This window comes from Malania oleifera, chromosome 3 (assembly GCF_029873635.1).
Source record: "Malania oleifera isolate guangnan ecotype guangnan chromosome 3, ASM2987363v1, whole genome shotgun sequence".
NCBI classification, from domain to species: domain Eukaryota; kingdom Viridiplantae; phylum Streptophyta; class Magnoliopsida; order Santalales; family Ximeniaceae; genus Malania; species Malania oleifera.
Window position 1 is genome coordinate 106798044 of NC_080419.1, and position 12968 is coordinate 106811011.

Sequence of the window (12968 nt, forward strand, 5' to 3'; positions counted from 1 at the left end):
TTACAAAAACTTTTGGAAGAACTACACATCACAGTAGGGCTCCCCATCAAACTTTATTGCGACGACAAAGCCGCCATTAGTATTTCTCATAATCTTGTTCATCACGACAAGACGAAACATTTAGAAGCGGACATGCGTTTTATGAAGGAGAAAATTGGGAAGGGGACAATTTGCATGACCTATATCCCTACAAGAGAACAATTAGCAGATATTTTCACTAAGGGATTACCGAAGTCTAGCTTGGAAGATTTTATTCGCAAGTTGGACATGATCAATATCTATGATCCAGCTTGAGGGGGTGTGTGGAATGACCGCCAGCATTGTGAACGACGGCCACAATTTGTGAATGACGGCTAGTTGTGTGAACGATGGTCACGGTTGGTGAATGACGGCCACCTACCATTGTAGGTGAGCCACGCCACCTACCATGGTGGGTGAGCCACCACCACCTACCCTGAGATCTTGCCACAAGCCAGAGGCTATAGATTGAGACCTCCCACTGAAGCTAAACAGTACATCTCCACTGCAAGTAGTGTCCCCTTCGTTTTTTCCATATTTTATTGTCTATGTACATGTTAAATAGGGACCCGAGTATGTAAATAATGCACAATTGAATATACCATGTTAGATACCACTTTATACAAAAGCTCAAGCTCTAGGTTGTGAGCCAACAATGTGTATCAGGCCTTAGCAGGTCTTTTATTTGATTGATTTAGTCCTGCTCTTTGAGTAATCACATGATTGGCACGTGATCTTTAAATAAATTGAGGGCTAAATTTAAATTCTCTTAATGGAGATTGATTCTAGGGTTGTCTTGAACTTGGTATAGAACCCTCTAGTGGAGGCTATAGTTTCATTTTTCTCATATTTATTTCAATAAAATTTCATATTTGAGTTTTATTAAGCTTGCAAAGCCCAAAAACTCAATAATCCTCATTCCCTCTTCAATAACTTAGTGTTCTTTAGCTGTTTTGTTTCTAGTTGCTGCTGGGAATCTTTTATTCAGTTGCTGGGCAGTTAGTTCTACTTCTCTGCGATGCCTCAGATTAGTAGGCCACTAAGACAACCATGCTTCCCTAGTAATTCATTTATTTCAAAACGTATATGAATGATTGTGAGGATGGATGTTTTTTATTTGAAAGATGTATGTGTAGTAAATTTCTTTTTGTGTTTTTGATTTTGTTTTGTTTTTTTTTTTGTACTTTTTCGTTTTTTTTTTATTTTAAAAAATTGATAGGCTATGTGAGAGAACTGTGCTTACATTCATAATTTATTTGGAATTAGAGAAATAAGGTGAGGATGGATGCATTAATTTTGATAAATGTACCTACAGTCTTCAATTTTAGAAAAGTTGTCTTATTTGTATTTTGTATTTATACTGATATAGTGAATTTTGACACCTGACTTACTTGCACTATCAGGATAGAAACTATGTGATAGAGAAAAATCGGGTGTTGCATCCAGAATTTCGCGGTCGCATGGTATGTTCCTGTTTTATCACTGATTTGCTTTTGTTCTGCCCTTGGTTTCATAGTTTGTTGGCAGTATATTAGCTTGGCAGTATGTTAGCTTGCTTTTGTTAAGATATATGTATGAGGTTGATAGTTTCTGTGTCCTAAACTTTCTTCTTATGGATACCAAATGAAAAAATCTTGTCCATACACTAACGAAGAAAATTTTTCCCTGTATGGATTTGTTATTGTGGTTTTACATTTTTTTTGTTTAGTTATGGATAAACTTACTATAAATATCCAAAGTGAGGTTCCATGGTGTATGTTGCTTGCAACTTATATTATTTTTAATTAATGATACTAGAGGTGGAGTAGAATCTAAGTTGGAATCATGAGAGAAGTTTTAGAATCTAGAGGTTTCAAGAAAATTAGAAGCAAGACAGATTACATGAAATGCAATTTCAGTCATTGTAGGAGTAATGGAGAAATATATATATATATATATATATATATATTTGTATGTATGTGTGTGTGTATATACATATATGTACATAAATAATATTAAGTATCTTGTTCTCTTATCCAACGTGAAGGAGAAATTAAAATGTAATAAATATAATTAGAGCTGGTTAGGTAAAGTGGAGAAGTGCTTTGGGTGCATTGTTTTGGACGGATAAATGGACCAGAGTTAAGACTCTGCTACATGGATTAGAATCACCAGAATGTCAGATAAACTATGCTAAAAATTTAAATTATGGAACAGACAATGGCAGGACTATATCCTCTCTTGATTGTCTGACCAATGAATGCAATCTGGATTTGTGTTTCACCTAATGGTTGTAGAGACCAATAGCAATAAATTCTTTTTATTGGAGGGTTCAGGCTAATAGACAAGTTTTCGAGTTTGAGATTTTAGTATTGTAAATTTATTGATTGATATCACAGAATATGCCCACTAAAAAGCTTATTTCATTCTGTTGATAGCGATTATTGCTGGTTTGTTGAGCATTCAAGGGTGACTTGATCTGCTAAAAGGGAGTACCCTTGGGCGATTACCTTATTCTTTTTGGTTATTTCATTCTTCTAAAATTTGTCATGAATGGTCTGGGAAAATTTATTTCGGGGGATAAATTTTATGGAACAGGGAGGAATCAGTCTTTATATTCGTTTCTTTGGTGAATGGTGATGAGGGTGTTACTTTGAAGAGAATAGCACAGGGTTACGAGGATGATGCTGCTTCTGGGATTGACTGTGGTACCACTGAGATAGTTAAGTTAAACAAGGTAATTATGTGGAGTTGGTAAAGGGAGTGGTTTAAATATTCCAGAGGTTATCTTCATCTCAAGCAAGGCATTTTCAAAAAAAAAAAAAAAAAAGAAAGAAAGAAAAAATGAAGGCAGTCCTAATCAATGGCGAGCTTTTTCAATGGCCAGTCGTCACCATGGGTTAGATATCAGTTTCATTCGGGGTAAAGGGAAATACTCTGGCTGTAGTTTTTGGCTTGAATCAGGCTTACAGTCTAATTTCAAATGTAAAGAAGATGATTTGTTGAGATAAATATGGGAAATATTAGTTGGTCGGCTTAGAGGAGGATCGGCTTGTTTTTAATAATACTAATCGTTTTGGGGAAACCGTGTTTTAACATCTTTTGGGTGACATGGGTTAATGTCTTAACTATTGAGCCTAGCAAGGTTCTGATCTTTCTATAAAAAAAGGGTTCTGATCTGCAAACAGGGCTTGTTGTTCGAGAAGCAACTACTGTGGTCAATGATTCAACTCATCTATTGAAAAACAGAAGGCTAATTAGTGGCATCCTCATATCTGAAGCTTGACAAGCAGATGAAGGGGATTGTCTACTTGCTTTAGACAGTTTTTGTGTTTTTATCAATCAGGAATGATTCAAGAAGAGGCATTGAAAATTGGGACTGTGGGAAAGGTTGTACTGTCTGGATGAGAAGTTGCAGTGAAGAACATTTTTTGCAGATCCAAGAAAGGCTTTGGGCATGACTAGATGTCAAAACACTCTTTGTAGCTTGATGGATTATTCAGAATAAAGTTTGGAATGTTAGGATGCTTTGCTGCTGTCAAGATTTGACATTTTTTTTTTCTGATGATGGTGGTAATTATCTTTTGGATGAGTCAAGTATTTAAATGGGTCTTCTTAATCTCATGGTCTTGGTTGAAAATTGCAGATCAGGTGGTCAAAGCCAGTGCTAGTCATGATTTTATAAACTGTGACGGTCCGCATAACAGTCACAGCCGTCGCGGACATTATGGAGTGGGTAACAGACTCTGTCTGTGAATTCACTTTTCGCATTAGTAAACTTCTTAAAAACATATAGATTCACATGTTTTGATCTTAAAATCCTATACACTAATGCTTTAAATGATTTTTAGTAAATTTTAATATTTTTACATATGACATATACTGGTAGTATTGGATGTCATCTTGGTTGCTTTAGTTGCTACTGGCAGAGAAGAACCATGGATTTGCTACTTTTCACTACTTTATTGAAATTCAAACTAAGAAATCATAAATATATTACAACAACAACAAAACCAAGCTTTAGTCCCACTAGGTGGGGTTAGCTATATGAATCCTTTTCCGCCAATTTATGCGAAAATCATAAATATATTAAAATATAAAATATAGAATGCTGTATTCCATACTCCTATACCCTTCAATGGAATTTTCGATATCCAAAAAATAAAATATAGGAAGTTCGTATGTTAAAAGGACAAAAATGCATACATTAGAACATATTTTAGTCTCCAAACTAGTTGTAAGGAAACTAAGAAAAAAACAAATAAAATTGAAAGAACATAGAATACAGGCATATTTAATTTAATGAGGAAAAGTTGGATTTATTTGAATGGTAATTATTTAAAAAATGCATAATAAATTTCAAGGGAAATAAACCTGAAATGCAATTTTTTTATTAAAAAAATCTAACTAGTTAAAGTGACTTAAAATTGGGTTTTTAAGCTTGAATGAAGGGGAAAATGCAAAAAAAGGACTCAAAAACCTGTTTTAGTCATTCACGGCTAACTGTAACAGCCCGTAATGGATGTTACAGCAAGCTACCAGAAGCGAAGCTTCCCCCTTCCTCATTGTGAACCGAAGTACCTCTGAGATATTGCCCTGTAATGGTCTTTAATGCCACCAATACCGTTATGCAATGTCTCTAAGGTCTGTTATGTACTGACTTTTAGAACTATGGTGCTAGTCTAGCTAATATTGATCTTGGTCGGATCCTTTTCTCGTTCTGTAAGAACTTTGTAGAAAAAATTGCAGGTGCTTTATTGGACCATATTGATCCTAATGTTGGTATTCTTTTTGCTCATGTGGGTCCTCATAAGGAAGCAGATCCATTTCTTGCCTTGCAGATGGAGACTTTAAAGAGTGTTTCCTGAGCATTGACCCATTGGGTAGTGCGAGGTATCATCCCAGGAATCCAGTTTTTCTAGATAGGTTCAGTTTAAGATTGATGAGTCCTATTTTGGGCAAGATGTGAGTGTCGTTGGGTACTCCGAGTTGAAAGAGTATAAGAAGAAGAAGGTGGGGATGGGATTGCTGAATTTGGCTAGCTTTATTAATTATGGGGGAAGAAAGGGGAGTAGAGCTGGGGGTAATCAATTTTTAGAACGAGGATGCTAAGTTGTAATCTTACGGGTCTTGGTGATGTAGGAAAGACTTTATTAATGTTATATTCTTTTTGGGGGTTGATTGAAGGGATTTTGATCTTAATATATTTTCCTAGAAGCTATGAGTGTCCAGGATTACTTATTGCATGATGGGCTTAGATGGTTTGTTAGGTGTTCTTTGCATGATATTGCTTTAAATAGTGCTTCATTTACTTGGTTTACTCCAGGTGACTAGTCTTTTGTTATGCACATAAATAAGTTTCTGTTTACAAATCTTTGAGAGGATATTTTTCCTAGCTTACTTCTAGAGGTGTTACTTAGGGTCATTCTGATCATTGTCCTATGTTCTTGAGTCTTGTTCAATGAAATGTGGGTCCATCACTTTTATTTTTGAGAATGTGTAGTCGAGTCACCTTGATTTTTTAACTTTGGTGAGGGAGTTGTGGTGAGATTGTGTGGTGGTGGGTTGGGAGTATGTTTAATGAAAACGTATATGTTTTTCGAAGGCAAGTTAAAAGTGAGGAATGATGAGGTTTTGAAAGATGCAAGTCCTAGGAAAAATTCTTTTTTCTAGGAGTTTGGGATTCTTGTTAGGTTGTAGGAAGAGGGGCCTTTGTCGGAACAGGCTCTTAAGACAGTGTTGTTGTTGAATAAATTTGATGACGTATTTTGTTAAAGGAGGAAACTAGTTGGAGGAAAAACTCAAGGTTGAAAGGGGGGGTGCAAAAATGGAATTTAATGCAAGTTTGTTTTCTACACTGGTAAATGAAGCATATATGGTAAGCCAACTTATTTACATAAGAGTGATTTTTAAGGGGTTACTTGGTTTTTTGTGTAGTTGTATGCAGAGAGGATGACAGTCGTAACAAAATGGTTCGAATTGTCCTCTCTTTTGAGAAGGTCTTCAAGACTGCCAGATATACAAGGAAACTTAAATCTGTACATACTAATTACATAGAGTGATCTTAGGAAGCTATAAATGGTAAGCCAGCTAATTTACATAGAGTGATTTTACGAAGTTATACATGGTAAGCTAAATCTCCTCTCCTATTTATGAAAATATATACAACCTAGGTTAATAACTATTAACAAGGCATAATTTATGGCCTTCTATTGACATCCCCCCTCAAATTGATGCGGGTTATCCCTAAGCATCAATTTGTTTGTAAAAAAATTATGCCGTTGTCGTGTGAGAGGCTTCATTGTAAATGAAGGTTATGACTTGATCAGAATTAGAGAGAACCAGAAGAAGAACTGTAGAAGAAGATGAAGATCTGTTGAAGAAGACGAAGACGACGACTGTGATGGCTGCAAGAGTCTTGAACAGTGGTGAGATTACGAATCGATCAGAATTAGAGTGGCTCCATAGAACCAAGAATCCTGGACATGATTTCATTATCTTTGGCATCCCAAGCTGCCTTGTCAGCCACATACCTTTCCGTAGTAGATCCCCCTTTGCTGCTGCCTTCTATATGTCCCCACAGTTTTTTATCCTTGAGAAAGGTCTCCAATTGAAACTCCCAAGCGGCATAATTTTTGCTAGTGAATCCGACACAAACATTATCTGACTTCTCCATAAATACTGAGGCTATGACTGAGAAAAAAACTAGGACTGAGATTTCTTAGAGAATGGCTCTGATACCATAACAGAATGGTTCGAATTGTCCTCTCTTTTGAGAAGGTCTTCCATTATATGGGCAAGACTTCCAGTTATACAGGGAAACTTAACTCTGTACATACTAATTACACTGGGTGATCTTAGGAAGCTATATATGGTAAGCTAGCTAATTTACATAAGAGTGATTTTAGGAAGCTATACATGGTAAGCTAAATCTCCTCTCCTATTTATGAAAATATATACAACCTAGATTAATAGCTATTAACAAGGCATAATTTATGGCCTTCTATTGACATGCTATGCTATGACAGTTGGATTGGTCTTCTATTTCTTGGGGAAGACTAAGTGGCTAGAGAGACCTTTTGAGGAGGAAGAGGCGAGGAAGATTGTCTTTTGAGTTGGATAAGGGGAAAGCACCCGTCCTCTTTTATTTTTTTATTTTTATTTTTATTTTTTTGTTTAATTGTTAGGATACTATTAAGGATGATTTGACTAGATGCAGTTGGCAATAGTGTGAATTCTATGTTTATTACTTTTATCTATCAAGGTGAGAGATTTCAGACCCATTAGTTTGGTGACCAGTGCTCATAAGAACCTAAGATAAAGTGTTGGATACCATATTAAGTGGAGTCTTAGATGAAACTATTGCGTATTCTCATAGTGGTTTTATTGGGGCTTCAAATTTTTTAATTCTTTCTTTAGTGCATGAGGTTGTGGATGATGTTGATAGAACTTATAGAAAAGTATTTCTTCTTAAACTGGATTTTTGCAAGGCCTATGATTGGGTTAGCTGGCAGTTTCTTGATATGGTGTTGGAAATGAAGGGTTTAGGGTGTTGCTAGTGAGACTGGATAAGGGGCTGTCCATCCTTGGCCATTTTTGCAGTTGTGCTCAATCGTGAGCCTAAGCTCTTGGTTTAAAGTGTTGAGAGGTGTTTGCAAAGGTGATCCCTTGTCTCTTTGTCACGATGGTGGTGGGCATTTTGAGTAGGATGATTAGTCATGGTCTAGATATGTGTGTTAGAGTGGGATATGAGGATGTTGTGTCTCATTTACAGTTTGCTAATGAGTTTATTTTAATTTTATATGATGATGCGGTGTTTTTCTAATGTGCTCACTGTTATGCAAGTGAGGAAGAGTGAGCGCACTGGTATCATGCTGCATTTTTTATTCCCATTGCTATAGCAGTGTGTGATGGAGTCAGGACCCCAAAAGTCTCTTATGTAACTTATCAAATGGTTGTAGCTGCTTTTTTAAAACCATGCTACTAAGCAGCACATGGACTAACGACCAAAACCTTGTGGGGAGCATAGTCAAAGGGCAATATTCCCATGCTTACTGTGGGAAATTTTTGAGTAATTAAATTCAGTAATCAATCAAATTTCATATAAAGCGCCATTAATGCCGCAAGATGTTTATATTTGTCTAAGTATGTTCATAAAAAACAGCATGGAACACAAATTTAAAATGAAAAAAAAAAAAACTACTGTTGTAAAAATATAAACAGAAATCAGATCATATGCATTTAACGTGACCATACCTTCAACTTCAAGGGCCATCTAGATCTTGTATGATCAGGCTCGTTAGCTCATCCGTTCTACCTTGAAAAAAAGAAGTCACCTAAATTAGCTAATCAATTGTCCAAAAAATTGTATGAAAATTGTGGTAGAAACTCTCTTTTTCATATTGAGGATTGGATGCAACTCCATGTCCTCCTGTGATGTTTAGACAATTCTATGTGCAGTGGCACTCTCCCTTTTCATATATAGGATGGCTGTGATGCAACCGCATGTTCACCTGTGATGTTTAGATAATTCTTTGTGCAGCGGCTGGAATACTTTTCTTTTTCTTTTTCTTTTACTTCCCCTTGTTGCTTGTATGTTGTTAAATTCCTAGAACTATTTTAATTTGTTCTAAATCCTTGAGAACCCTTGTTCTCAAATTGTTTAATCAATCATCTCACTTTTGACCCCAACTTGTTTTATTAACTTCTGCATAAGACTTCATTGTAATAGTTCAGATCCTAAAAGTACTTGCTGCCCTGCAATTCCAGCGACATAATGTTCCTAGCACTTGTTTGCAATCAAAGCAACATAATATTCAACTTCTAGCACTTTTTTGCAATCAAAGTTTAACCTTTTTGAGCCCAATCTGAGCTATAACTACTGAATCTTATTTTTTACCAGTTAAAAATCTAAAATGCTACAACTTCTAAAACCATACCCTGCTGCTTGAATAAGTTCTAGACAGCTTGCCATCCGAAATCAATGTCACTTTATTTACATATTGCTATTGATGCATGTTATCTTGGCAGGTTTGTTGTGACCTCTAACAATTTTTTTTTTTGGTTGGGTTTTGGGGTTGTTTTGGGGGGGGGGGGTTGGTTGATATTTAGGTTTCAGCATTTCTCTCTCACCATTTTTCTGAGGTCACAAACTATAGTTTCACTGCTGATATGGAGACTGAGGTAATTTCACTATGGCCTAATACCTAGTGTGCTGCGACATATCACTGGCCTTGCTATCTCTCACTGACTTTTTCCTTATCTGTTCCTCAAGCTTGATAATGTTTCTGCTGGTTTGACTGAATGGAAAGGTCTACTCAAGGATTATTGGACACGCTTTAGCTTTTATTGTGAGCATGCTAGTAGTGTTCATATTCATCAGGTATGTTGTAATTCTTTTTCCTGGAGTAAGACGATGACTGTTCTGTAACATGACTTCTTTTCATTACTAGTAACTTTCACACACACACACACACACACATTTCTTTTAGATGAATTTTTTCTTTTTTACCCCGTTTTGTGCATACCTTGTTATTTCTCTTAATTTCATGCTCCTTTCATTTGACTATTGGAATTTAATTCTAGTTCATGTATACATTAATTTTTAATTAATTGAAAAAAATATATTTTTAAATATATTAGGAATAAAATTTCAATGGCTCGTAAAATTATCTCCCATTTTCATGAAGGAAAAATCATATTTTTATTTAATTAAAAAGTAGTCAGTGTTAGAAACATTAAGTTTATATAATTCGTCAGTCTAAGAATGCATTAAACATAACAGTTTTATTTCAACATTGAAATATGAAAATAATTTAAAATTAACCTCAGTTTGGAACCACTAAAAAAAGTAGTTGTAAAAAATACTTAAAATAAATACTTGTCCAAAACGCAGCGTTTGCCTTCCACAAAATAAGTACTTATTAGAAGGAGTACTTTTCCAAAAAGAGAAAAATAAGTACTTTTTGAAAATAACATGAGATTAGTTTTTGGCTACTTATAAGTAGTCACTGTTCATAAGCGATGACAAACTTAAAAATTTTAAGAACTTATGGGTAAAGAGGTCATTTCTCTCTCTCTCTCTCTCTCTCTCTCTCTCTCTCTCGCGCCAAAAGCTAGCCTTTGCCTCCTCCTCTTCCGTAGAGATCATCATCTCTAGTATTCCTGCGGTGGTGGTCAGAAATTGCACAAGTAGAGGCTTCTCCACATGTCTCCTTCTCTTCCCTTTTCTGAATATTCATTTATTAACTAAAATTAATGAATAATTTAATTAAAAATTTTAATAAACATAAATACGAAGTAACTTAGTTAGAAAATAATTGAAATTTTAGTTATAAATATTAATTAAAAATATTTTTTATTTAGTAATATTGAAAATATTATATTATTTTTTGTTGAATATATATATATATGTATGTATATATTTGATGGGTAAAAAGAGAAACTTTTATTAGCTTAGCATCAAGGGGAAGCCACTGTGTGGTACAAAAAGTCAACTAATTTGAGTGTCACAAACATCAAGAATAACATGACGATCATTCACAATTTGCCCACTATGCCTAGTGGAAACAACAACAATCCACTGTTCTTTGCAAATCTGAAGCGAAGTAACTGAATATTTGAAGGTTTTTTTATTACTTTCTTTCCAAGCACACCAAAAGTTGGAGAGGGATGAAATTCAAAGCCTTTTGCTTCTCCTTGGTGGCTCTAATGCCTTTCCAAGCCCAAATCTACCCTCTACAGAATTTGCAATTGTTGAATAATTGGGTAAAATGGAAAACTTAATCACAGTGACATAACACTTGTACATTAACAATGCTAAATACCTAGCTTGTTGCAAATGAATTTAACATGAGCACCCCTTAAGGCTTTTGTAAATAAATCAACAAGCTGCAAATTAGACTTCACATTAGTGGTGGTAATGAGCTTCTGCACAAGTTTCTCCCAAACAAAGTGGCTCATGGAAGATCGGGTTGGAGGCAATATGAATGGCAGCTTGATTATCACACATAAGCTCCATAGACTGAAAATGTGGAAAACCTAGTTCTTCCAATGTGTTCTTCAGCCAAACAAGTTGACATGTAGTGTGAGTCATGGCCCTATACTTAACTCAACATGTGACTTGGCCACAACAGTTTGCTTCTTATTCCTCCAAGAAACCAAAGTTCCATCAACAAGGATAAAGCACTCGATTGTGGATCTTCTATTGGAAGGTAACTAGCCCAATCTGCATCAGTATATCCATGGTCTTAAATTTCCGTCGAAATTTTTGGTTTCCGTCACCCTCGAAATCAAAATGGCATTCAATTTCCATCTTGCATAACTTGTCGAAATTTTAACTATGCAATGAAATTTCCTCAGAATTCAAATGAGAGATTTAGGGGTGAAGTGAAATTTCTCTCCTAATTTATTTTATTTATTTTTATCGAAACAAAAGATTACAAGTGCCTTTGAAATTATATGAAAAAATAAACTTACAACAATATTTTATTTAACCATTCATGTCTAAACTATCATTATTTGTATAATAAATAACATTCAAACAATTTATGAATTTCATTTGTATTAGCTAAATATGTTAATGCACATTATCTTACAAATATCTTTATTACACATACAATATTACAACTTCTCCATCCTCATACACAACATAGATGTATTTAACGTATAATATATTAGTCCTAAAACTTACATTATTATGTTTGTTAACCATTTATAATGTTTCATTAAGAATTCCATTCTTTACTATTGATTTCCGTTATTTTTTCAAATCTAAATCGAAATTGACATCAAAATTGAAATTTTTGTTGAAATTTCTGTACTTTTGGAGCTTCAAAATTTGAGTTGAAATTGAAATTTAAGACCTTGAGTATATCCCTGAATATGAGTGTGACGTTGATCTTGATATAAGAGACCTCTCCTAGGTGCACCTGTGAGATATCTCAAGATGCAACATTATTGCATCATAGTGACTTTTTCTCAGAGAATCGAGAAACTGACTCACAACACTTGTTGGGAAATATATATTTGGCCGAGTGACTGTGAGATAATTAGATTTCCAATGAGTCTCCGATTTCGTATTAGGTTCGGCAACAAGTCACCCATGTCTGGCACTAGCTTATTGTTAGGATCCATAGGTGTGTCAACGGGCTTGGATCCCGACAGTCTAGTCTCATCTAAAAGATCAAGAACATACTTATCTATGCAAGATGGTTTTGGTATGCGATCTCTATACTTCTATGCCCAATAAGTACTTCAATGGTTCCAAATCCTTTGCTTGAAACTTAGTTTGAGGAAACGCTTTAGGCTCTAAACACCTTCATCATCACCAAAAATCACAATATCATCCACATACACGATAAGTAGAATCTGTTCGAATGGAGTATGATGATAAAATATAGAATGATCTGCTCACACCATTGAAGAACAAACTCAAGTACTACTTCACTGAAGTAACGAAACCATGCGCTTAGAGTCTTTTTAAATCATATAGTGACTTCTTGTGCCGACCCACTAAGCCCGACTCCCCCTGAGCAACAAACTCAAGTGGTTGCTCTATATAAACCTCCTCCTAAAATCACCATGTAGGAAAAGCATTCTTCATGTGTAACTAGTGTAAATGCAAGTGATAGGTGGTGGCTAAGGAGATGAACAAATGTATTGAGGCAAGTTCGGCTACAAGGGATAATGTGTTTGAATAGTCTAAGCCATACACTTGAGTATATCCCTTCGTAACAAGGTAAACCTTTAATCGAGCTAGAGAACCATTTGGATTTTTTTCACAATGTACACCCAACAACAACTAACCACATACTTATGAAGAGGAAGACATACCAAGTCCCAAGTATCATTAACCTATAGGGCATGCATTTCTTCTATCATTGCATTCCTTCGCTTAGAAAAGGATAGAACTTCAGAAATAGACTTGGGAAGAGCAATAGACGACATGTTACTAACAAAACAGTAGTATG

General features: G+C 35.2%; 1 protein-coding gene across 1 annotated transcript in view; it reads left to right on the top strand.

Annotated features, from left to right (window-relative positions):
* The window catches only part of LOC131151636 (uncharacterized), a 130520-nt gene that overhangs the window by 78660 nt on the left and 38892 nt on the right, over positions 1-12968 (top strand). Inside the window, exons 13-15 of the mRNA XM_058102910.1 lie at positions 1422-1481; positions 9109-9180; positions 9272-9379. Coding sequence (XP_057958893.1) covers positions 1422-1481; positions 9109-9180; positions 9272-9379 — 240 coding nt within the window. The remainder of the gene's footprint in view (positions 1-1421; positions 1482-9108; positions 9181-9271; positions 9380-12968) is intronic.